Below are 27,263 nucleotides of genomic sequence, written 5' to 3'. Positions count from 1 at the left end.
GGGGCTCCCAGCCCACAGAGACTCCCAGCCCAGAGGGGCTCAGCCCACACAGGCTCCCAGCCCACAGGGCCTCAGCCCACAGCAGCTCAGCCCACAGGGGTTCAGCCCACAGGGGCTCCCAGCCCACAGGGGCTCAGCCCACACGGGCTCCCAGCCCACAGGGGCTCAGCCAGCACTGCCCAGGGACCCTGCCCACCCCTGATGCCTCAGGTTTTCGCTTTTACATTTTTCAGGTTCTATTCTGCTTTAGTGTGTAAGTCTAGGCTTCATATTAAGGGATGGTGAGCTCTCTTCACAGAGTAGGTAGATAAAACAGTTCCTGGTCTAGCTGGGGACCAAGGACAAATGATCCAGATCTCAGACTCAAAAGCATAACCAATGTGGGCTGAAGAGAAAAAACAAGAAGGATGGGACTGCATGGGCTAAAGCTGTGATTGGACAATTAGCTCCAATATGCAAATGGACCAAAACATATAAAAGTGTGAAACCCCGTGATCTGTCATCCATTTCTATGGCCGTTTTGGGTTGTGCTGCCCAAGGTGGATCTATGTGAGGCCTCTTAATAAATCCCTACTTCTCTTGGTGTCAGGGATGTGTGCAGCAAGCTGGACATCCAAAGCAAAGAGGGGGAATGAAACCAGTCCTCTTACCCCACGCTAATTTGATTGTATGAAAGTCCGGGCAAAATTTTCCAGTTAGTTTGTGTAGTGCCCCCAAAACCCCACTGGGACAGACACCTTGTCAAGCATCCCTCAGTGCTCTGACTGAGTGCCATGTCCTTTCCCCACCACGTGGTCCCTCCCAGCTGCCCAGCCCCACGTACTGGTGCACGGCATGTCCACGGGGTCGGCATCTGCCCGGTAATATCCATTCCGGCACACGCAGTTTGTGGCCCCTTCCGAGGTTGTCCGGCTGTTGATGGGGCAGTGGACGCACCCTTCATCCCCCTGGCTGGCCTTGAATGTTCCTGAGGGACAGCCTGGAAGAGAAGAGAGCAGTGGTGAGCAGTGAGAAGGGGGCTGGGGGGATGCCTGGAGCTGCCCAAACCATCCTTGGGGCTCTGCAGAGTGCAAAGGAAATCCTGACAACTGCAGGTGGGCACCACAGAGAAGGTGCAGCTGTTGGGAAGGCCCTGAGGAGGCACCTGCAGAGGTGGGTCCCCACATAGACACCTCTGTCCCTGTTCCCCAAGCACAGAACAGATTCTATTCTGCAGAACAGGGACTGTAGGAGTGCAGAGGGAATTTTCAGCCACTGCTACATAAGATGTCAGTGGCTGTACCAGGTCAGACCATGGACACCAGAATCCTCCCCCAACAGCGACTGTCAGAGGCGTTTAGGCTGGATATGAGGAAAGGTTCTTCCCCAGAGGGTGCTGCCACTGCCCAGGCTCCCAGGGAATGGGCACAGCCCTGAGGCTGCCAGAGCTCCAGGAGCATTTGGACACTGCTGCAGGGACACACAGGGTGGGATTGTTGGGGGATCTGAGCAGGGTCAAGGGTTGGATTTGATCCCTGTGGGTCTCATCCAAGTCAGGATATTCCATGATTCCAGGACCACCCAAGGAGCAGGGCATGAACCAGGTGCATGTGTTGCCCACAACACTTCCCCGCTCCCTTCTGAGATGCAGCTCCTTGCACTCAATACCCCATGTTGGTGTTTCTCCCTGTTACCCACTCCGTTTTTTACTCCCTGCAGATGTCCTGCACCTGTTTTACCCCTAAAGAGCCCTGTGCTGTAACCACACACTGCAGGAAGAAACTGCTGCTCTCTGCTTCCAAGCCAAGCTGCCATTCTTGATGCCATCCCACATTTCCATAGCTGATGGACACTCAATCACCATCTGCCTTGTCCACGACCTCTAGAGTTGTCCAAATCTCTGTCGTGCCCCACACTGCATAACACCATTCACTGTTTTATTCTCTTTTCTCAGCAATGCCCACATAATTTTTTAACCAGTGACTGTGAAAGCCCCAGATCTGAGTTGTGAGGGACACTGGGCCAGCTCCCAGCTCATCTCTACAGGTGTGCGTGAATTGGTCTACCAAAGATGCCCCATGGCAGATGGTCTGTAAGGCAGCTCCAAACCCAAACCATTCTGTGATTGCACCATCCCATGAACCTGGGGTTGTTTTCTCCCATTTGTATCACCTCAATTCTTTTGAATTCCAATTGCCTTCTCTCTCCCTAGTCACACTGTCTCACAGGGTCCTTTTGCAACTCCCCACAGAGTTTTGTTTTCATGACATTGTAGATGTGGCACCTGGGGACCACACGGCAGTGCTGGGCTGATGATCCTAGGGGACATTCCCAACCTTAATGATTTTATGACTCAATATTACAAATAAACTGTTGGTTCTGCTGAGCAGTAGCAGAGGGCTGGGCTCTCCCTTCAGGCTCTGAGCCCCTCACAGGTGAGGAAGATGCTCCTCAAGCAGCAGCCACTCAAACCCCATGTGTGTCCAGCCCCACAGGGCACAGAGGTGTGTGGTGCTCACAGCAGACAGCGGTGAAGGCTGGACCACACTGTGACCCAGCACTAACAGATTCAGCACTCATGGATAAAAGCTTTCAACACCACCAAGTCCCATCCAAGCCCAGGACCACCAGTGCCCAAGGAACCGCTCAGCTCAGACCGTTCCTCTGCGGTTACTCCTGTTGTGACTTTCTGTTCCTGTTAATTCTTACACAGCCTGAAGAGCCTGGGGGGAGGCAGGTGGTTCCTGTGCTGAAACAAGTTTAACAAACTTTTCCTTCAGTCACCTGCCAAGGCTCCCAGGAATGAGGCAGACCAGAAAACAGCCTGGGACAAACATTCACTGGGGTTGCTGTCAGCAAGAGCCATTGCTAAGAAGTAGCTATTTCTTATCTGGGAAAAAAGGAAAAAAAGAAGGTTGGATTTCTTCTTCAGTTGCCATCTCCTTTTCTCCAGAATTAGCCTGAGTTTCCAATGAGAAAAGCTCTACAGAGAAATTCCATCAGCCCTCCTGCTGGCACTGTCCCTCCTTCCTCTCATGGTCAAAGGAGCTGTTGAGAACCAGGATCCTCCTCACGTTCCTGGGTCTTTCCATCGATCCCTCACCTGCTCCATTCCATTCCTGACCCCCTTCCCTCGGGACCAGCCCATCTCAGAGGGTGTTAAGCTGTTGGGAGAGGTGATGGCTGGGCAGTTCTGCATTCCCCAGAAGCAATGGGGACATGATAACAGGCTTCCTGCACTAATACCAATATTTGAGACACACAAAAGACCAAGAGATAAAATTGCTCTCATCTGACAGCCCAGGTGAAATGCAGGATCATTCCAGCAAGGATAGTTTCAGACAGGGGCCTCTTTCACCTTCCTGAGGTTTATTTTAAAAATAGATACTTTCCTATAATGCTTCTTCTGCATCAAGACAGAGAGACATCCAAAAAGTGCCCAGGCTGTGGAGTGTAGTGACTGCTCCAAGGGATAAAAACATTCCCCACACTGGCCCTGGCACAGGTCAATGGCTGGACAGGGATAAAAACTGAGGCTCAGTGGTTGTTCCTCAAAAATGCCGAGCTGGGACACTGAAACTCTTTGCATGAGCCACCAAAACACAGCCAGGAGTTTGGGCAAGTCCCCTCCTCCCCAGCAGCAGGTTCCACATGGGTAAAATAATCCTGAAAAAATCAGAACTTCTCCAAAGCTAAATGTTCTGAAATCATGTGTAAAGACAGGAAAATCACTGAAATTTGATGCAAAGTCCTTTTTTCTATTGATTTATTTTTTGTACAGTAATGACAACCTCCAGAAGTAAAATAAATGAACACTGTCTTCAAAATTGTTCTGCTCCCTCCAGATCTTCCCTTGGGTGAGAAAACAGTTTTTCTTTAGGAATTTACCCAATTCCTTGTTTCCAGAATAAACACCAAATCAAAAGTGAAACCTTCACACAGGGGCTAAAACCCCTCCTGCCTGAACAATGAGAACGTTCTCATCATGTTCTGGAAGCATCACAGAATCATGGAATATCCTGAGCTGGGAGGGACCCCCAGGGATCCTCCAGCCCAGCTCCTGGCCCTGCACAGACACCCCAACAATCCCATCCTGTGCCTCCCTGAGAGCCTTGAGCAAATGCTGCTGTGGCAGCCTCGGGGCTGTGCCCATCCCTGGGGAGCCTGGGCAGTGCCAGCACCCTCTGGGGGAGGAACCTTTTCCTCATGTCCAGCCTGACACAGACATGAGGACACCCCAGCTTTCTGCCCTGGGAGGTAACAGCAGCTTTGGGACATTGCTGCTTTTCCTGAGGCTTGCAGCAAGGACATCCATAGGAATTCCTGCTTGCCAAGAGGGAAATGAAACAGTGGAAGCACATAAATTTCTACTTTATCCGAGCATCCTTCATCCCTGGAGGGTGATTTCGGTGCCAGTGGCTCTGGCCCCATCACTGCAGCAGTGATGAGGCTAACAGGGCTCACAGGCACCTTTCACAGCCCCATGGCAGCTGGGGTACAGCCCTGGAGGCAGCCTGGAGCACTGGCTGGGGTGCTGAGCAACACTGGGGCTCCTTGTTTCTCACTCACTCCCTCCCAGAGCATGGAACGCTGCTTGTGCCTGGGAAGCCATGGGCTTTGGGAATCACAGAATACACTGAGCTGGAGGAGACCCACAAGGATCACTGTGTCCAGCTCCTGAAGGGAAGGGATTGCCATGGGAAGGCCCCACAGAAGATCCTGCCCTCCTGGTTACTGTGTCCAGCTCCTGAAGGGAAGGGATTGCCATGGGAAGGCCCCACAGAGGATCCTGCCCTGGGAAGGCACAAACAGAACCACAAGGATTATGGTGTCCAGCTCCTGAAGGGAAGGGATTGCCATGGGAAGGCCCCACAGAGGATCCTGCCCTGGGAAGGCACAAACAGAACCACAAGGATTATGGTGTCCAGCTCCTGAAGGGAAGGGATTGCCATGGGAAGGCCCCACAGAGGATCCTGCCCTGGGAAGGCACAAACAGAACCACAAGGATTATGGTGTCCAGCTCCTGAAGGGAAGGGATTGCCATGGGAAGGCCCCACAGAGGATCCTGCCCTGGGAAGGCACAAACAGAACCACAAGGATTATGGTGTCCAGCTCCTGAAGGGAAGGGATTGCCATGGGAAGGCCCCACTGAGGATCCTGCCCTCCTGCTCACTGTGTCCAGCTCCTGAAGGGAAGGGATTGCCATGGGAAGGCCCCACTGAGGATCCTGCCCTGGGAAGGCACAAAGAGACCCACAAGGATCACTGTGTCCAGCTCCTGAAGGGAAGGGATTGCCATGGGAAGGCCCCACAGAGGATCCTGCCCTCCTGGTCACTGTGTCCAGCTCCTGAAGGGAAGGGATTGCCATGGGAAGGCCCCACTGAGGATCCTGCCCTCCTGCAGAGAACCACACCAGGATGTGGGAGGCAAGGCCACCTCTGCTGCTGGCACCAAGCTTCCAGCCCTCCTGTCCCACAGCAGTTCAGCAGGGAAAGGCATCCCAAAGCTCAAGGAAAGCTTTTGGCCAAACGTGCAGGAGGGGCCACACAGGGGTTCCCTGATCCTTTGTGTCTCACTGCCTCTCTCTAACCAAGTGTTTAATTAATCCAGTGTGAGCTGGGCAGGCTCCAGCCAGGCTCTCCTGCATCCCAAACTGCCCTGGCCTTCAGAGTCCACCCCAGGCCCCTCCTGGAAACAGCTCTGAGCAAGCAGCTCCCTCCTGCAATAAAAGTTCCTAAAATGGCACCTTCAGCCCATGCTGAGGGCTCTGAGGGAGGAAGGATTCTTCTCAGCCCCTCTGCCTGGCCCTGTTTCTGCTGGCAGCAAGGATCCCTGAACTCCAGAGAGGCATTTTTAAAGGCTGATGGAAGCCAGGCAGCCCTGGCTGTCAGGATCTGCCAGGAGCCTTAAATCCCCAGCCTTATCTCCCCCTGGCTCCTCTCTCCCTGGGGGCCGGGGCTGGGGGCTGGCTCTGCAGCTTCCCTGCTGCTGCTGCAGGGCCCAGGGCTGCTCCCCTGGCCACGTCCTGCCTCCTCTGGGGCTGTGGGCTCCCTCTCCATGCTTTTGGGATTCCTCCTCCATGCTCTTGGGGTCCCGGCCCCACAGCCCTCCCTGCTGCCACCTCATCCCCCTACAAACCCCAGGGGGGTGCCTTGGCCCCACGGCACAGTGCTGCTCCCACTCTGACCCCACATCAAATGAGTCCCACTGAGAGGCTCTTATGGAGAATGAGGAAAACAATGCCCTGGGCCAAGCCAGGAGGAGCATGGCCAGGACACTGGGGGAGGTGTTTTCCCCTCCCTTGCCAGGCACTGGGGATGCTGCCATGGTTAGGCTAGGGCTGCCCAGTTCAGGAGAGTCCAGTGGAGAGTCACCAAGAGGGTCACCCTAGGGAACAGGGCATGGGAGAGGTGGGAAGAGCCGGATGGGGTAACTGGGGATACTGGGGTAAGGGGGGATCTAACTGCACCTGCTGAAGATAGGCTCAGACACTTCTCAGGGTGCCAGACTGTGCCACACAGGACAAGGACCACAGGTTCAGACAGGATGTTATGAAAAGCTACATCTCCAAAAGATGGTGCTGAGCTGGGAGAGGGGTGGTAGAGCTCTATCTTTGGGGCAGATTGAGCTCAATTGCATGGCTGCCTTGAGCTCATGCTGGGGGCACCCCCAGTGCAAATGGACATTGGACACGAGACCCCAGACCCTCCCTGACAGCACTTCTGGCTCTCTGCTCTCCATGGTGTGTGGGGCATTTCATGGGATCATGGAAAGGCAGGAGGGTTTGGGTTCAAAGGGCATTAAAGCTCATCTCGGGTTCAATCACCTTCCACTGCCCCAGGCTGCTCCAAGCCCTGTCCAGCCTGGCCTTGGACACTGACATGGATGGGGCAGCCACAGCTCCTATGGGCACCCTGTGCCAGGGCCTGCCCACCCTCACAGGGAACAATTCCTTCCCAACATCCCATCTAACTCTACTCTGCTCCAGTTTAAAGCCATTTACGATGTTCTGTGCAGAACTATTATGTCTAACCAGCTCTGAATTTCCCCCTTTTCCTTTCATCAACCATACCCTGCTTGGAAGATGAGGTGGCTGCTGCAATGACATTGTCACTTTTCCCATATTCTGCTCCATTCTGTCCCTTTCACCTTGACCCTTGTTTTCAATCCTGCATCCAAACAGCAATCACTTTGTCTCACTTGTAAATTTTCCCCTCCTCTGCTTGTTCCTGTCCCCTGTCCCTCAGCTGACGGGGTTTGTGCTCTCAATGAGAGAGAGCCTTTGGACAAGCCAAAGCAGCCACAGAGCCTTTGGATCCACTCCCACCCCCTCCCCCCGTGTCACCAGGCTGCACAGGGCTGCAGGGAAGGGGACTCAGCTGGGCCTGGGCGAGGCACTGGGGACACCCTGGACCCTGCAGCTGGGAAGGAGTGAGGAGCTGGGACCTGCAGGTGCCAGGGGCCACACGGGTCCTCCTGCTTCCTGAGGGATAAATTCAATTAGCAGCCTGCTCTGTTACCTCATCCTCAGATAAGCAATTAATGCCACTGCCAGGTGCTGTCACTGTCAACAGCTCTGACAGCATTTGGAGAGCAGCAGAGGGAAATACAGGAGGGAAAACAGGGTTAAATGAGATTAACTGGAGGGGAACCTCCAGGATGTGGATTACAGAATTGTCAATAAAGGGAATGGTCCCAATGCAAATGTTCCTGTTTAACCTCATCATTCTCCATGGGATGGGAATGGAAGAAAGACAGGACAAGCTGTGTAGCATCCTCCTGGCCCACAGACACTGGGCCAACTGACTGGGCCAACACCCTGCACCTCTCCAGCAGCCCCAGGAGATCCCCTGTCCCATCACCTGCCCACTGCTGCTCTGGCCTCACAGCTCAAACCCCACATTCCCTGCAGCAATGCTCCCCACCAGCCACCCCAGCTGCCCCCAGCTCCATCCCAGGCTCCCTCAGACACAACTCCCTCAAAGTGCCCTGCCAAGACTCCCACACGTGCCCTGCCTGTGCACAGCTCATGGCACTTTAGGAGCTCACACCTTGCTCTCAGCACCATCTCCTGTGTGCCCCAGGCAGAGGGGCAGTGCTGGGACAGTGTGGGGCTGGGACAAGACCTTAGTGCTGTCCTCAGGGCTGTCACAGAGCTTTGGAGAGGACAGGGCAGGGCAGAGTGATGCCCTGCTCTGGGAGCTCCCCAAAACAGACCACATTGGAAGGTCTTGCAAATTCAGAACTCAGCACATCCCTCTGGGTGTCCAGAGTTACTGAGGACCCCCCCAGGGGGCTCAGAGACCCTGGCACACAGCCCAGAGCACCTGGGGATTTGATTATGACCCCTGGAGCAAGTTGCCAGCTTTGTATGAGGACCTGAAAGTCACAGAAGTTTAAATAGTATAATAATGAAATTATCACAGGGTCAAAAGGTAAATTTTGAGATTTTTGGAATGGGGTTTTGGGGACAAGATGGAGGGACTTGGGTGTGTCTAGTCTTTCTTCTTCTTCTTCTTCTTCTTCTTCTTCTTCTTCTTCTTCTTCTTCTTCTTCTTCTTCTCCATTTTTGCAGTGATGTTGGCACTTTGGGATTGGTTTAGAGTAGAAGCTCACTGTCTAACACAGGTGATGGGTATTGGGAATTAAGTGTAAATATGCTATATGTAGTTTCTAGTATAAAGAGACAACATCGCCCCAGGGGTGGTCAGAGTGCCTGTGGCTGCCCTGCTGAGCAGAACTCGGGTGGGCAGGAGGAAAATTTTATAGATAAGAATTAATAAACAACTACAAGACCAAAAACTGAAGAGCTCTGACTCGTTCTTCGCACGCGCCGACCGAAGCAGAGACACCCTGCACATCTGGGGCATCATTTAACAGCAAAACTCCTGAGATTGCAAGGGGCAAACACACCCTGACCTCTGGGCAGACTGTCCTCGGCCCAAAGCTCCACAGACCCAGGCCAAGGCCCAAGGATCAAGGATGCAGCCTTTGGACACCATGGGACAAACCAAGAGTGCTCATGGCACACCAGATCCAGGCAGGTGCAGCTCCCTGCTCTCCTGAGAGCATCCCCAGCCCTGGGCAGGAGGAGCCTGATCCCAGCCCTGGCAGCTCTCTCCCAGTGCTGTGCTCCAGCAGCAGAGCTGAGCTCTCACCTGGAACAGGCTTTGTACCAGGGGCTTCCCAGCAAATCTCCCCCTGCAGTTCCCAGGGTTCACAGGGTCACTCCCTTCCAGCACTGCTCCCCAGTTCAGGCATCTGGTGAGCCCAGCACACCTGTGGGCAGCACACCTGGAGGCCCCAGTCCTGCTGGGGGAGGGCACATCCATCAGAGCTGATGGGATTCCCTGTCACAGAGAAATGCCTGGAATTTCTTACCTGCCCTCAGTCAGCCTGGTTCAGCCTCCCCAGCCTGTCACAGTTCTTAAAGAAAAATGTGAAGCTTTCTGTCCCTGCCTGAGCATGTGGGACTGGGATGTTGCCAATATCCTCAGAGTACAGATGGAGAAGACCATAACCCAGCATTTATCCTGTCAGGGCCATCCACACACAAGGGGAGAGGACTTCCCTGTCCCTGTTTGGGGTCAGTCTCCTCTCCCAGGAATAAAGCAGAAGAACAAGAGGAAACAGCTTCAAATTGTACCAGAGGAGGTTTAGATTGAATATTAAGGAAAATTTTGTCATGGAAAATGTGGTCAGGTGTTGGCACAGGCTGCCCAGTGCAGTGGTGCAGTCACCATCCTTGGAAGTGCTCTAAAAACACATGAGTGTGCAGCTGGGGACAGGGTTAGTGCTGGGTTAATGGCTGGATTCAGTCCTAGAGAGCTTTTCCAACCTTAATGATTTCCTGATTCTCTGGTTCTGTCCCAGGGAGAATGGATCTGTGTGTCCATCCTCTGCTGCAGCCCAGCAGCTCAGCTCTCTGCACACCTCCAGAGGCCCCCGGGGAGGCTGAGAGCAGGGAGTGAGTGCAGAGCCCAGAGCACAGTGCTGGGGGCCTGCAAGCTCCTGCCTCGTGCAGACCCCTGAAGGGCAGCTCAGGATGCAGCTGCCCCAAGGCCAAGCTCAGCAGCTCAGTGCTCTCCTGAAGCAGGACATTCCCAGCCCAGGAATGCCCGGTGAGGCTGCCCAGGAGCAGCCCCAGTGCCAGGCATGGGGGCAGCAGGAGCCTGCACAGTGCCAGCCTCCAAACCCTGTCTGGGTGCCTTGGCACACACAGAAGGAAGCAGAGCTCCAGGGGCTGGACAGCAGCATTGCTGGGAGCCCTGGGGTGACCTGCATGGAGCAGGGGAGCTCTGGGGCACTGCTTTCATCACAGGAAGGACTTGCAGCTGCTGGGGTGAGTCCATAGAACGCCAAAGAGAAGCTCTGAGAGCTGGAGCCCCTCCAGAGCCAGGCTGGGAGAGCTGGGGGGATTCACCTGGAGAAGAGAAGGCTCCAGGGAGAGCTCAGAGACCCTTCTGGGGCCTGAAGGGGCTCCAGGAGAGCTGGAGAGGGACTGGGGACAGGGGATGGAGGGACAGGACACAGGGAATGGCTTCAGAGAGCTGCCAGAGAGCAGGGTTAGATGGGTGGGCAGGCCCTGGCACAGGGTGCCCAGAGCAGCTGTGGCTGCCCCTGGATCCCTGGCAGTGTCCCAGGCCAGGCTGGACAGGGCTGGGAGCACCCTGGGACAGTGGAAGGTGTCCCTGCCATGGCAGGGGTGGAATGGGATGAGCTTTAAGGCCCCTTCCAACCCAAACCATTCTGGGAGTCTACAACTTTGTATTTTTATTTTAAACATGCTGCTCAGGCCAGCAGCCCATCCTTTCTCTTGATGTAAACACTGAAGAACTGCAGACTCCCACAGTGACTATTCTGAGCCAGCTTTCTCCAAGAGGTCCCCGGAAGAATTTAGGACTTTCATATTTTGTTACTTTGTTTGGTCTTGTTTAATTGTTTCCCAAAGCTTCTGCCTGGGAGAGCTGTGCCTGGGGAGGGAGGCCACGTTCACCATCCCAGGAACACTTCCCAGGGATTTAACCAGGGAAAGGAACAAACCAAGCAGGCAAGTGGTGACATCAAAGTCGCACTGATGGAAACCCCCTAATCCTATAAACCCTTCCTGCTTTAATTGGTGTTAAAACAAAGATAATCTTATCTCAGCCCTATAAAAGAAGGGATAGGATGTTCTTTCTAAAAGCCTCTCTAAAAGCCCTCGTAAACTTGACAAACATTCCCTGGTTCCAGCCCAAGGAGAGTGACTTTAATCCTGAAGGAAACAGGAAAGCAAAAAGGGAGCTTTTCCTGGACAAGAGCCCTGCTGGTGCTGGGCCAGTGTGGAGGGACACCCCCAGCACTGTGGGGCTGCTGGGGACAGCACAGAGCCCCAGGAGCAGAGCCAGGCTGGCACGGACCAGGCACACTGCCAGGAGTGAGCAGAGGCAGGAGCAGAGCCAGGACACATCTGTGCCTCCACCCCAGGTACCCCCAGTGCCTCTGGGGCTGCTCACTGCTTGTGGCTGCTCACTGTTTGTACCTGGGGCTGCTCACTGTTTGTACCTGGGGCTGCTCACTGCTTGTGGCTGTCTCTGCTCACTGCTTGTGGCTGTCTCTGCTCACTGCTTGTGGCTGGGGCTGCTCACTGCTTGTACCTGGGGCTGCTCACTGCTTGTGGCTGTCTCTGCTCACTGCTTGTGGCTGTCTCGCCTGCCCTCCCCTGTCTCAGATGTTGGAGGAGCAGTTCCAGAGCCTGAGATGGGGTGTCTGAAGGAATCCCCAGCTGACCCAACAGCCCCAATCCAGGGTGCAGCCATTGGCACTATTCCCAAGCTGCTCTGCCTTGGCTTCCCCCATCCCTCTGGGGTTTTGGTTGTTGACTGTTGTCCCGAGATGTGCAGGGTGTCTCTGCTTTGGCCCACGCGACTGAAGAACGAGTCAGAGCTCTTCAGATTTGGTCTTGAAGTTGTTTCTTAATTCTTATCTATAAAATTTTCTTTCTGCCCAGCTGAGATCTGCTCAGCAGGGCAGCCATAGGCACTCTGACCACCTCCAGGGTGGTGTTGTCCTTTTATACTACAAACTATGTATACCATATTTACACTAAATTCCCAATACCCATCACCTGTGTTAGACAGTGCACTTCTACTCTAAACCAATCCCAAAGTGCCAACATCACTGCAGAAAATGGAAAACAAGAAGAAGAAGAAGAAAGGCTGGACATGCCCAAGTTCCTCCATCTTCTCCCCATAACCCCCATACCAAAAATGCTAAAATCTACATTTTCACCCTGTGATCATTTTATTATTATACTATTCGAACCTGTGTGACTTTCAGGTGCTCATACAAAGCTGGAAACTTGCTCCAGGGGTCACAATCACATCCCCAGGTGCTCTGGGCAGCGTGCCAGGGTCTCTGAGCCCGCCGGGGGGGTCCTGGCAACTCTGGACACCCAGAGGGACGTGCTGAGCTCTGACACAGCACCAGCAGCCCTCACACCCCACACTCCCCTCCTCATCTCCAGCACTGCCCTGCACACTCCTCCAGGTGCCCTTCCCAGGCCACCAGCAGCTTTCCAGGTGGAGCTGGGGATGGCCAGGAACCCTTGGAATGGAAGTGGGCACGTTCAATCAGCACATTTTAATGCTCCTTAGCACCCAGTTGGGACAAGTTCAAAGTGCCAGTTGGTTTGGTGCCAGCAGCCACTTTCCAGATGACAGCACTGCTCTGTGTCAGCCCTTGGTGCTGAGGGGAACTGGTAGAAGAGTGATTAAAAATGGTCATTATGGTGAGTGAAGTCACTGTTGGGGAGCTCACAGAACCTTTCCTTGCTGGCCTGCAGCGAGCAGAGAAGCTGTGGGAAGGCAGCTGGGGAGGGCGCACACTGCCCACCTGTGCTTCCCAAAATGCCCTGAAGGAGACCTTTGAAAGGCAAAACCCAAGGAGAGCCAACCTTCCTCAAACAAAAGCTCCCAAGGGCACTGGCAATGAAGAGTTGCTCCAGTCTGGGCTCCCCAGTACAAGGAAGGATCCAGGGAAGGCTCCAGGCTGCTGGAGCACATGGTGGGCAGGGAGAGGCTGAGCATGGATGTGAGCCTGGAAAAGAGAAGGCAAGGAGAGACCTTGCTGCTTCCTGCAGGGTGAAAGGAAGGTGGAGCCAGACCTCAGAAGGAGGGCAAGACTCCAGCTGGCACATGGAAAATTCCAGCTTGACACAAGAACGTTTTTCACCATGAGGGAGGAGGGACCAGCACGCAGGGATCCACATCCTCAGAGGTGGTCACAGCCCCTCCCTGGGAACTGAGCTGCTTTTCTGGCACTCCAGCTGCCTACAACCAACTCAGCTTCCACTTCTCAAGGTCCAGGAATTGTTTGTAGGAGCAGATTGGGAATAAATTCCCTTTTCCCTTTGCTAAAGGGAATTGGGAATAAATTCCCTTTTCCCTTTGCTAAAGCAATCCCAGTTGGAGAGAGGTCCCTTCCCCAGAGCGGAGCCCTCGGTGCTGTCACCACCAGGGCTCAGGGACTGCAGTGCCAGCCTGAGACTGCAGCTCTGCTCCACAGCTCCATCTGGCCCTGCCACCTCGATTCCCTCACGTCCCAACAGCCTCACTTGTGCTGCTCAGACGTTTGCAGGGCTTCCCCAGCAACCTGAGCTGCAGCAGCTCCATCGGCACTGAGCTCAAACTGGAACACTGTGCTTGTTCCTGCAAAGAGAACTGCAAGGGTCACCCAAATTCTCTGTGTCTGCAGGCACCTGCTCTGCCCAAAAAGCTGGGGCTGCACTGGAACAGGCCCCTCATGGCTGGGATCAGTAAGGCTGGAAAAGCCTCCTGAGATCCTCGAGTCCAAGTGTCAACCCAGCACTGCCAGGGCCACCACCAAGGGCCACATCCACAGATCGACTGAACAATTCCAGGGGTTGGTGATTCCACCACTACCCTGGGCATCCTGTGCCAACTTCTGAGCACCCTTTCTGAGAAGAAATTTTCCCTCATATCCAATGTCAACCTCCCTTGGCACAACTTGAGGCCATTTCCCCTTGTCCTGTCCCTGTTCCCTGGGAGCAGACCCTGACCCCCCTGGGCTGTCCCCTCCTGTCAGGAGCTGTGCAGAGCCACAAGGGCCCCCTGAGCCTCCTTTGCTCCAGGCTCAGCCCCTGCCCAGCTCCCTCAGCCTCTCTTCACGAGGCTTGTGCTCCAACCCCTTGACCAAGGAAGTCCACGGAAGGAAGACAAATCCCTGTAAACAGCACATGAATTTTTGACAGAAAACAGGAAATAAGAGGTGGGGCCGTACAATGAAGCCTGAGGAAACCACTGTCACCTGCAACTCATCCCAAAGAGCAGCTTGAACCATCCTGCTCCTGAGAAGCACCAGCACAGCCATGTCAGGATCACCCTGTGGTGCCAGGGACGTGCACTAAGGAAAGCTAAAGCAGGGATTTCAGACATTATTTCCCAGGAAATCTTTTATAAAGCCTCCCTGTATTGCATGAGTGTAATGAGTGCCACAATTCATGGCTGAACAAACACCCAGGAGCAATTCCCACTGTCTGCATTCCCTGTTCACTCCATGTGTCATTGGGCTGTAGAGCTCGTGCAGCACTGAGGGCTGTGAGGGATCAACATCAGAGGGAGGAGGCTGAGCCCTCGGTCCCCAGGCCCCCATTCCACTGATAACTTTCTCTAAAAGGATGCTCTGATGAGGGAAAAACATCAGCAAATAATTATCTCTCCAAATCCATCAGGAGCAGTGCTTAATGGAGGGATCTGAGAGCCAAGCATGCCAGAAAACAGATGGGAAGAGGCAATTTTCAACAGCTCATAATTCCCATTATTTGGGTGGGTTTTGCCTGCATCCATCAAAATGCACCTTCCACATCTGAAAGCTTTCTTCCACCAGATTTCATCCTTCCAAACTCCCAGACTTTCCTACTCCCACTGGAAGGCAGTGCAAGGAACTTGAGCTGCCAAAGATGTGAGGTTGCTCAGAGAAGGTCGGGAGATGCTGGCTGGTGCCAGCTGTGGGAAAGCTGAACTCACCCTGCCTCTGTGCATTTACAACTCTGTAAATCACAATAACTCTGTAAATCAGGCTCTTCCCTGCTCCCCAGATTTCCAGGGCTCTCCCTGCTGCCAGCCCCAGCACAGAACAGGTTCCCAGAGATGCCAGCAAGGCCATCAAGGACAGACAGTTCAAATGAACCTCTGGGAATAATAACCAAAATAGCCTCAAATAAAGTTGCTGCTGCCCCCAGGAAAAAGGCAATTCATAATTTTACAATAAAAATTAATTCTGAAGCAAAAATGACAGTGAAGGAGTAAAAATGCATCTTAAAAAGTCATGAACTGGTAGCAGTGGCTTTAAATTAGTCAGCAAAAAATACAGCAGTTGGTAAAAGCAGTGGAAAGAACAGAGCCCTTAAGATTAACAGCAACAAGATGGAAATCAAGAACACAAGAAAAATGAAGCCAAAGTCAAGAGATGGGCCTATCCCCAAAATATGGGAAAATCATCCACTGTGCCACAGAAGGAAAGGGATATTTAATCACATGGTGTGTGCATGGAGAGGGATTCTTTCATAACCAACACTTGCCTAAAATTTTCCATTCCTCCTGAAGTAGGAGGAATATCAGCTCTGGGCTCCCAGAGCAGGATTAGATAACTGGGACCCAAGAGCTTTAAGGCTCAGCCAAGGAAACTCTGTGGTGTGGCTGCTGGTGCTGATGCAGCCCAGCCTTGTGAGGCCACTCTGGGGAAGCACACACAGGGACCACTCCATGCCCAGGGATCTCCAAGGGGAAGCAGACACAGGGACCACTCCATGCCCAGGGATGTCCAAGGGCAGAGGAAGCACACACAGGGATCACTCCATGCCCAGGGGAAGCAGACACAGGGACCACTCCATGCCCAGGGATGTCCAAGGGCAGCAGGTGCTCAGCTCTCCTGGCCAAGGTGATGGCACCACTGCCAGGGGTGAAAAGTAGAACAAGTGACTTGAAGTGAAGTCCCCTGATACATTTGCTTGGTGTTGTTTGGCTCTGCAAGGTGGACTCAGACACTCAGAGCATCCTCCCAGTCGTGTTTTACACAACCTGGTGTTGGCATTGTGTGCCACTGGGAAAGCAGGATGGGAAACAGAGAGGGGGCTGCAGAGACCAGGGTGAGTGTGAGAGCCCAGCATGGAGCTGCAGCAATGGATCTCAGGTGGAGAGGACCCTCTGCTCTGCTCTGCTGAGACACCACTAAATTCTGCCTCTGGAGTCCTCAGCATTAGAAGGATGTGGAGCTTCTGGAGTGATGCTCCAAGGGCTGGAGCCCCTCTGCTCTGGAGCCAGGCTGGGAGAGCCGGGGATGCTCATCTGGAGAAGGAAAGGCTCCAGGGAGAGCTCAGAGCCCCTTCTGGGGCCTAAAGGGGCTCCAGGAGAGCTGGAGAGGGACTGGGGACAGGGGATGGAGGGACAGGACACAGGGAATGGCTTCCACTGCCAGAGGGCAGGGATGGATGGGATATTGGGCAGGAATTGTTCCCTGTGAGGGTGGGCAGGGCCTGGCACAGGGTGCCCAAAGCAGCTGTGCTGCCCCTGGATCCCTGGCAGTGCCCAAGGCCAGGCTGGATGGGGCTGGGAGCAGCCTGGGACAGTGGAAGGTGTCCCTGCCATGGCAGGGGTGGAATGGGATGAGCTTTAAGGTCCTTTCCTACCCAAACCATTCTGGGATCCTTTGGAGGCAGAGAGTGCCCACCATCCTGGGTCAGGCCTGGATGTGATGTGAGAACTTGCACAGGCACAACCAACAACTTCCCTCTGCAGCCGTGTGAGAGCACAGAGAGGTCTGGGCTCCTGCACCCTCACACTGCCCAAGCACCAAGCTCACTTGGCTAAGAGAGGTCCCAGCAGCTCTCCAGGGACTTCACTGCATTTCCCCCAGGTCAGCCACTCCCAGAGCCCCTGGCACGTCTGGGGCTCAGCCAGGATTTGCTCTGTCTGCAGAGGAAAGGGGGAGGCAGAGAGGAGCAGGGATGGCAGAGAGGAGCAGGGGATGGCAGAGAGGAGCAGGGAAGGCAGAGAGGAGCAGGGAAGGAGGCAGAGGAGCAGGGATGGAGGCAGAGAGGAGCAGGGGATGGCAGAGAGGAGCAGGGATGGAGGCAGAGGAGCAGGGATGGCAGAGAGGAGCAGGGAAGGCAGAGAGGAGCAGGGATGGCAGAGAGGAGCAGGGAAGGAGGCAGAGAGGCGCAGGGAAGGCAGAGAGGAGCAGGGAAGGCAGAGAGGAGCAGGGGATGGCAGAGAGGAGCAGGGATGGCAGAGAGGAGCAGGGATGGCAGAGAGGAGCAGGGATGGCAGAGAGGAGCAGGGAAGGCAGAGAGGAGCAGGGATGGCAGAGAGGAGCAGGGATGGAGGCAGAGAGGAGCAGGGAAGGCAGAGAGGAGCAGGGATGGAGGCAGAGAGGAGCAGGGAAGGCAGAGAGGAGCAGGGGATGGCAGAGAGGAGCAGGGATGGCAGAGAGGAGCAGGGATGGCAGAGAGGAGCAGGGAAGGCAGAGAGGAGCAGGGGATGGAGGCAGAGGAGCAGAGAAGGCAGAGAGGAGCAGGGGATGGCAGCCACTCTGCCTCACTGGAGCAGCTGGGATATTTGGAAGAGGGGCTGTGGTTGGAGAAGGGTTTTCTTCAAAGCACGAGGCTCCTGGAGCAGTTCCAGGCAGGGCTGGGAGCAGGACAGATGGCAGAGCCCCCTAATCCAGCTGGGCCAGCCCAGCCCAGCCCTGCACAGCTCCCTGGGACGCTGCCAAGTGCCAGCTCCATTGCAAGGCCCCACTTGCTCACACAGATTAACCCAGGCCCGAGAAGGGCCCGTGGGGAGGCGCTGCTGTTTGGGAAGGTTGGAGCTGTGACTGATGAAGGATGTGGGACTGCAGCAGGGGATGCACATCCCAGCCCTCTCCTGCTGGAATCCTCCCCAGCAGAGTGCAAACCCCTGGAACTGCCAAGCTGACACATCCTCATCCTTCATCCTGGCAGGAGCGTGCTGCAGTGCAGGGATGTTAACACGGAATTGCCTCATTAGCAGGGGAGGACCTCACTGCTGCCAACAACTGCTTGTAAGGAGTGGTTGTAAGGCAGGGGCTGGACTCTTCTCCCAGTAACAAGTGAGGGACAAGGGGAAATGGCATCAGGTCATGCCAAGGAAGGTTTAGATTGGAGATTGGGAAAAATTTCTTCATGGAAAGGGTCCTGGGCCAGTGGTGGATTCACCTTCCCTGGAGCTGTTCAAATGAGGTTTAGATCAGGAAGGTGTCCCTGCCCATGGCAGGGGATGGAATAGGTTGGGCTTTAAGGTCCCTCCCAACCCAAACCACTCTGGGATTCTCTGACTGGTCCCTCCAGGCAATGAGAAGCAAATCCAAGCAGGCACAGCTGTCCCTGCCCCTCCCTGTGCCCAGGGCAGGGATCCCAGCCCTCAGAGCAGGCTGCCTGCACAGAGCAGCACAGCCCAGGGCTGCAGGCACTCCTGGTGTCCCCCAGCCCCCTGCAGCCCCCAGAGCCTGGCTGGGGCCCAGGCTGGGCTGGGGCTGTGCCCTGGGCACTGCTCATCCCTGGGGGGCAGCAGGGCCCTGTGCTGGCCACCACTGCCCCCCAGCCCATCCCAGCACCAGCAGGGCCATGGGACTGGAACCCAGATGCTCCCAGGACTGCTCTCGCTGGTCTAGAGCTGAAAATTAAATTAAAACCACGACAGGGACAGTTAATTAAAGCAGATTAGTGCGAGACTAATTAGGGACGCTGACACCGCAACCATCAAGCCCTGTGATGTTAATTAGCTGTTCATTAATGTCAGCTCCCTGTTCAGTACAGAAATATGAACTGCTGATCTCCTGGGCTTCACGTGCAGCAGAGCACGTGGGATCACTCGGTCACCTCCTCCAGGGGCACGTCCTGCCTTGTCACCACCCTGCAGGGACACTGTCAGTGTCACCCACGCCACTGAGACCCCACCACCACCAACAGAGACCCTCACCACCATCAACAGAGAGACCCCACCACCACCAACAGTGTCACCCACACCACTGAGACCCCACCACCACCAACAGAGACCCCACCACCACCAACAGTGTCATCCCACACCACTGAGACCCTCACCACCATCAACAGAGACCCCCACCACCATCAACACTGGCACCCCACATCACTGAGACCCCACCACCACCAACAGAGACCCCCACCACCACCAACAGTGTCACCCCACGCCACTGAGACCCCACCACCACCAACAGAGACCCTCACCACCATGAACAGTGTCACCCCACCACCAGCCAGCACAGAGACACAGCCACCCATGTGCTGTGCCCAGGCTGTGCCCCATGGCCAGGGGTGCCCCCCACACCCCCATGCACAGCAGGACACCCCTGTGAGCACTGGCCATGGCCCTCATGGACACCATCCCCGTGCCACTGTCAGGGAACACGGTGGTGCCCAGCACCCACCCACAGCAGTCCCTACAACTGGCACCCACTGACCTCCACAAGATGGACAGACCTTGTTTCTCCTCATCCTACACCCCGAAAAGGAGACAGAACTGTGGAACTGTTCCGGTTGGAAAAGCCCTCTGAGGTCATTGAGTCCAGCTGTCAGCCTGGAGCTGCCATGTTCACACCAACCCCTGTCCCCATGTCCCCAGGTGCCACATCCACGTGGTTTTTGAGCACTTCCAGGGGTGGTGACTCCACACCACTGCCCTGGGCAGCCTGTGCCAACGCACGATTACCCTTATCAAGAAGGAATTTTTCCAATACCCATCCTGAATTTCCCCCAGAGCAGTCTGAGGCCATCTCCTCTCCCCCTGGGAAACGTTCCCTGGGAGCAGAGCTTGACCTCCTGGCTGTCCCCTCCTGTCAGGGAGGTCCCTCCTGAGCCTCCTCTGCTCCAGGCTGAGCCCCTTCCCAGCTCCCTCAGCTGCTCCTGGTGCTCCAGCCCCTTCCCCATTCCACTCCCTTCCCTAGATATGATCCCAGCCCATCGTGGCCACAGTTGAGACATAAAGAGAAAGCTGAAGGAAACTGGAAAACCGCAGATCCTTGGTGGGGACAACGCTCAGGCGTGCAGGGAGCTCAGCTGGAGCTCCAGGGAGGGCTGCAGGAACAACTGGGAGAACACAGGGCACGGGTGGGGCACAGCAGGGCTGCAGGAGCCACAGCAGCAGGGCTGAGCAGGCACGGGGCTCCAGGGGACACAAAGAGCACAGGGAGGAGAGAGCACACGCTGCAGGAACCGCACACGCGCTTGTAGGAACCACACACAGCTGTGAGAACCCTACACGTGCTTGTAGGAACTCCACACACCTGTAAGAACCCTACACATGGTTGGAGGAACTCCACACACAGCTGTGAGAACCCTACACATGGTTGGAGGAACTCTACACATGGTTGCAGGAACTCTACACATGGCTGTAGGAACTCCACTCACAGTTGTAAGAACAATACACATGGTTGTAGGAACTCCACACACAGCTGTGAGAACCCTACACGTGCTTGTAGGAACCACACACAGCTGTGAGAACCCTACACATGGTTGGAGGAACCACACACAGCTGTGAGAACCCTACACATGGCTGTAGGAACCACACACACCTGTAAGAACTCTACACATGGTTGTAACAACTCTACACATGGTTGTAGGAACTCCACTCATGGTTGTAGGAACTCTACACATGGCTGTAGGAACTCCACACACTTGTAAGAACTCTACACATGGTTGTAGGAACTCTACACACGGCTGTAGGAACTCTACACAAGGTTGTAGGAACTCCACTCACAGTTGTAAGAACAATACACATGGCTGTAGGAACTCTACACATGGTTGTAGGAACTTCATATATGGTGGTAAGAACTCTACATGCGGCTGTAGGAGCTCCACACACAGTCGTAAGAACAATACACATGGTTGTAGGAACTCTACACACGATTGTAAGAACTCTTCACGTGGTTGTAGGAACTCCACACACCTGTAAGAACTCTTCACGTGGTTGTAGGAGCTCCACACATGGTTGTAAGGACTCTACACATGGTTATAGGCACTCCACTCACAGATGTAGGAACTCTACAAGTGGTTGTAGGAGCTCCCTACATGGTTGTAGAGAGCCCACATGGTGACTGTATGGGCACAGCAGGGCTGTATGGGCACAGCAGGGCTCTGTGGGCACAGCAGGGCTCTGTGGGGCACAGCAGGGCTCTGTGGGCACAGCAGGGCTGTATGGGCACAGCAGGGCTCTGTGGGCACAGCAGGGCTGTATGGGCACAGCAGGGCTCTGTGGGCACAGCAGGGCTCTGTGGGGCACAGCAGGGCTCTGTGGGCACAGCAGGGCTGTATGGGCACAGCAAGGCTCTGTGGGCACAGCAGGGCTGTATGGGCACAGCAGGGCTCTGTGGGCACAGCAGGGCTGTATGGGCACAGCAGGGCTCTATGGGCACAGCAGGGCTGTATGGGCACAGCAGGGCTCTGTGGGCACAGCAGGGCTGTATGGGCACAGCAGGGCTCTATGGGCACAGCAGGGCTGTATGGGCACAGCAGGGCTCTGTGGGCACAGCAGGGCTGTATGGGCACAGCAGGGCTCTGTGGGCACAGCAGGGCTGTATGGGCACAGCAGGGCTCTATGGGCACAGCAGGGCTGTATGGGCACAGCAGGGCTCTGTGGGCACAGCAGGGCTCTATGGGCACAGCAGGGCTCTGTGGGCACAGCAGGGCTGTATGGGCACACACAGGGGTAGCAGGAAGCACAGACAGGTTATGAGAAACACACACACTGTAGGGATAACACACAGGGGTACAGAGAGCACACACGGTGTAGGGAGCAGAGGCTGTAGGGATACACACACAGGGTGTAGGGATACACACACAAGGTGTATGGATACACACAGAGGGTGTAGGGATATACACACAGGTTGTAGGGATACACACAGGTTGTAGGGATAACACACAGAGGATGTAGGGATAACACACAGGGGTGTAGGGATAACACACTGGGTGTAGGGGTAACACACACAGGTTGTATGGATACACACAGGTTGTAGGGGTAACTCACAGGGTGTAGGGGTAACACACAGGTGTAGGGATAGCAGAGGCTGATGGGAGCTCACACAGGGCTGCAGGAGCACAGAGGGGGCCCAGGGAGCTCACCAGGAGCTCTCAGCCTGCTCCCTCTCACAGTGCAGCATGGGCCATGGGTACCATGCACCCCACTGCACCCCACTGCTGACTTCAGCCCCCTGTGAGCTCCCTGGCTGCCTGGTGTTGCCCCAGCCCCAGGGCCTGGCTGTCCCACAGCCCCAGCAGGGTCATGGGGACACAAGAGTGCTCCTGTGCCCGGTGACAGCCACAGTGCTGAGGGCTGAGCTGTCACCCAGAGGAAATGCAGCTGCAATGGAGCATCTCCCAAAGATATTCCAGCTGCTGGGCTGTACCGGCCCCCAAACCTTGCACATCCCTCAAATACAGCCACATTCCCCACCACACACCCAGAACCAACCTTCCCATCTCACCGTGGAAAACAGGAGGGTGCTCACACCTGCTCTAACCTGTATCCTACTCCAGCACCACCAGAAACTCTTTGGATGATGCCCCCAACATCAGCACCCCTGGCTGCTGGAGGGTGTCCCTGCCATGGCAGTGAGGGGAACAAGATGAGATTTAAGGTCCCTTCCAACCCAAAGCATGCTGTGGCTCTGCCTTTTAGCCAGCTCTGGAGCAAAAAGGTGTCTCCTGTGGCTGTGCAAGCTGTGGTGGGCGGGAGCCAAGAGGGGATGTCCTAAGGGGAAGCAATCAGACTCCACTGCTCCTCCTCCCCCAGAGCGTATTTAGAGCTTTCAGAAAGAAACAAAACTTGTTTATCTTAACGCTAATCAATTTATAGCAATCAAAATAAAACCCATTAGGAGCCATTCTCCATTTGAATTTCAAAGAGGCTTCTGACCCCAGGAGGCTCCCAGCTGATTGATTAGAAATTTCTGACACTAATGTGTGTCTTCGAAGGGTCCAGTGTGGCTTTAATTCCTCTCTCCTGAGACACTGATCGTGTGTTAACATCTGTCAGCCCCTTCCTGCACTTAGGGGAGGGGAAATTCATGAGCACATGGAGTTGCCTGGCACAGCTGGGGAGAAGGCAGCATTTGCTGGCTTAAACAGCTTCCAGGAATCCCTTGGGGCAAATCATTTGCATGATCCTTTTCTCCTTGGGCAAAAAAAGAGCTGGAGTGCACCAAGAAATGAAAAGTAGTGATGCAGAGAGGGGGCAGAGAGTGGAGGGTTAGAGCTCAGGGTTGGGATTTGGCTTTTGCATCCCAGCTTTGCCCCTGACTCCTTGTGTCCCTTAAAGCCATAGCAAACACAGGATGGGTTGGGTTGGAAGGAACCTTAAAGATCATCTCATTCCAACTCCCCTGCCATGGGCAGGAACACCTTCCATTCATCCCTGGCTTCCTCCAGAAAAACCACAGATGGCACAAGGGAAAAAAAATCTCAACCCCTAGAAACATTCACATTGTTCCAGGCTTTTCTTTTTAACCATATTCCCACTTTGGAAACTGCAGCCTTCACTTTTGATGGGCAGGAATTCAAATCCTTCAAGGGTATTCCATTACCCAAAGTGGACTGGGGGCAATCCTGCTCCACCTCTCTGGAAGGGAAACAGGGGAACAGCAATGAAACATACAGGAGAGGTGATTTTTATCTGGAGAGGTGATTTCTGTCTGGAGATAGAAGTAGAGAGCAGCCTTCATCCTCCAGGATGGAGCACACTTGGGGCACCAGTGGTTTGTGAAGTGTGGATGGATGGTTGGATGGATGGATGGATGGATGGATGGATGGATGGATGGATGGATGGATGGATGGATGGATGGATGGATGATGGATGGATGGATGGATGGATGGATGGATGGATGGATGGATGGATGGATGATGGATGGATGGATGGGGGAAGGATGGATGGGAGATGGATGAATGATGGATGGATGGATGGATGGATGGATGGATGGATGGATGGATGGATGGATGAATGGATGGATGATGGATGGATGGATGGATGGATGGATGGATGGATGGATGGATGGATAGATGGATGGATGGAGGGGAGATGGATGGATGGATGGATGGATGGATGGATGGATGGATGGATGGATGGATGATGGATGGATGTATGGATGGATGGATGAATGATGGATGGATGGATGGATGGATGGATGGATGGATGGATGGATGATGGATGGATGAATGGATGGATGATGGATGGATGGATGGATGGATGGATGGATGGATGGATGGATGGGAGATGGATGGATGGATGGATGGATGGATGGTGGATGGATGGGAGATGGATGGATGGAGGGACAGACCTAAAGCTCAGAGCTCCTGGTCCTGGCATGGGGCCCTGCCCAGCTGGGGAACATTTCCTGTGTGTGCAGCACCTGTGCTGCCTTGCCAGACCTTCTGCCTTGAGGGCACCACCCTGCTGACCACACACCTGCCTGGGCAAGAAAGGGCATTTTTTTGGTGGGGAGATTGAAATAATTGACCCAACAAGGGAGGGATATGACCCATTACCCCACAGCTCTTTGTCTGATGCAGAAAAGCTGAGGGTGGTCAAACACTCGGGCTCGGGATCTATCCATGGAGGGAATCCATGGGGGACAGCACTGGAACAGCATAATCCCTCAAATGCTTTTCATCTGCACAAAGGAAAGGGTGGAAAAAGGGTGGGAGGAGAAGGGGTAAATCTGTCCCTGCAAGGGGAAGCAGCGAGAGCAGCAGGCAGAGGCTCCTGCTGCCTCCACCCTACTCCCACTGACATCCATCTATCCATCCATCCATCCATCCATCCATCCATCCATCCATCCATCCATCATCCATCCATCATCCATCCATCCATCCATCCATCCATCCATCCATCCATCCATCATCCATCCATCCATCCATCATCCATCCATCCTCCATCCATCCATCCATCCATCATCCATCCATCATCCATCCATCCATCCATCCATCCATCATCCATCCATCCATCCATCCATCCATCATCCATCATCCATCCATCCATCCATCCATCCATCCATCCATCCATCCATCCATCCATCCATCCATCATCCATCCATCCATCATCCATCCCCCATCCATCCATCATCCATCCATCCATCCATCATCCATCCATCCATCCATCCATCCATCCATCCATCCATGCATCCATCCATCATCCATCCATCCATCCATCATCCATCCATCCATCCATCATCCATCCATCCATCCATCATCCATCCATCCATCCATCCATCCATCCATCCATCCATCATCCATCCATCATCCATCCATCATCTATCCATCCATCCATCCATCCCCCATCCATCCATCCATCCATCATCCATCCATCCATCCATCCATCCATCATCCATCCATCCATCCATCCATCCATCCATCATCCATCCATCCATCCATCATCCATCCATCATCCATCCATCATCCATCCATCATCCATCCATCCATCATCCATCCATCATCCATCCATCCATCCATCCATCCATCCATCCATCCATCATCCATCCATCCATCCATCCATCCATCCATCCATCCATCATCCATCCATCCATCCACCCATCCATCCATCCATCCATCCATCCATCATCCATCCATCATCCATCCATCCCCCATCCATCCATCCATCATCCATCCATCCATCCATCCATCCATCCATCCATCCATCATCCATCCATCATCCATCCATCCATCCATCCATCCATCCATCCATCCATCCATCATCCATCTATCCATCCATCCATCCATCATCCATCCATCCATCCATCCATCATCCATCTATCCATCCATCCATCATCCATCCATCCATCCATCCATCCATCCATCCATGCATCATCCATCCATCCATCCATCCATCCATCCATCCATCCATCCATCCATCCATGCCCTACTCGGTGCTCCCAGGGACTGAGCAGCTCTCCCTTTTAGCACATTAAAGCAGCTGATCTGGTTAATGAAGGCCAATCAGCCCAGATTTTCCCTGCAGCAGGGCGGCTCAGGGAGCAGAGCTCATCCTGCCAGGCTGGGCTGTCACCGCCCCGGAGGGCAGGGCCAGCAGGGGTGACAGCAGTGACAGGAGGCACCTGGGGCTCTGTCCCATCCCACCCTGCCGGGTGTCCCATCCAGCAGAGGGGAATTGTGCTGGGGCTGGTGGAGCGAGGGCAGGGAGGCAGCAGCAGGGTGGGGGAAGCAAGGGCTGTCCTGGGATGCTGCTCTGGGTGTGCATTGCAGATGGCACCAGAGCAAGGAACGAGATGAGCTTTAAGGTCCCTTCCAAGCCGAAGCAGTCCATGATCCAAAGGACGCTGTGCTGGGGCCCCCCTGCAGCCCAGCAGGCAGTGGAGGGGGGAGTCTCCACCCTGGCACCACTGCTGCCAAGGCTGGCACAGCTGCCCACGCACACCTCCCTCCTCCCCCAGCAGCACCAGCAGCTGGGCAGCGCAGTGCCTGTGCCTTTGGTGGCATGGGGAGGCACGGGAAGGGCTCTGGCTGCACAGAGGTCCCTCAGCAGGACCAGGGCTGGCACAGAGGACACCGCTCTCACAGGCACGGCTGGGTCTTCTCAGCACCTCTGGGACTGGGCCCTCCCCAGCCTGGCACAGATTTGGGGTTCGGGGTCCTGCCCCTCATCCAGGTGCTCTTTGACACCCCCATGGCTGCTCCCCAGCTAAAGCCCAGCTCCCAGCAATGAACCATCTTGTCTGACATGCTCCAGAACGCGGAGAGCTCCCTCATCTCATTAGCTTGCTCTAGTGGTTAATCACTTAGAAACACATGCCTAATTTTTTAATTTGTTTAGCTTCAGTTTAACCCTACCAGCTCTTGTTATCCCTTCCTTTGGCAGATCAAAAGCCCTTTAGAGGCTGGGCTTTCCTCTTGGTAATCATCTCACCTAATCTTCATTATGGGAAGTCACTGAGCTACTGAGCTTTTCAGTTCCCAATGGAAAAGCATTTTCCATGGCTCTTGGAACCACATTTGTCTTTCCCTGCAGCATCCTCCAAGTTTATTTTTCATATCCCACTTGAACCTTGCAGAGCAGGGTGCTCTGCTCACCTGGAGGCATTTCTGCTCACCTGAAGGCATTTCTGCTCACCTCGAGGCATTTCTGCTCACCTCGAGGCATTTTTCTGACCTCAGGCTACAGGACAGGCAAATTTTGCATTTAAATTCTTCATCTGAAATGCAGCTTGGCATGACCTCCCAAACTTCCTCACTTGCTGCTCACTGT

At 54.5% G+C, this 27,263-nt stretch overlaps 1 protein-coding gene across 3 annotated transcripts in view; it reads right to left on the bottom strand.

Moving 5' to 3' along the window:
* The window catches only part of EPHB2 (EPH receptor B2), a 144,942-nt gene that overhangs the window by 46,379 nt on the left and 71,300 nt on the right, over positions 1–27,263 (bottom strand). For all 3 annotated transcript variants that reach the window (XM_058039501.1, XM_058039502.1, XM_058039503.1), the window contains exon 4: positions 824–979. In XM_058039501.1, the coding sequence (XP_057895484.1) occupies positions 824–979 (156 nt within the window). The remainder of the gene's footprint in view (positions 1–823; positions 980–27,263) is intronic.

Source organism: Melospiza georgiana, chromosome 22 (genome assembly GCF_028018845.1).
Source record: "Melospiza georgiana isolate bMelGeo1 chromosome 22, bMelGeo1.pri, whole genome shotgun sequence".
NCBI lineage: Eukaryota > Metazoa > Chordata > Aves > Passeriformes > Passerellidae > Melospiza > Melospiza georgiana.
Note: the sequence above shows the minus strand (reverse complement) of the source record. Positions and strands in the feature narration are given on the sequence as shown.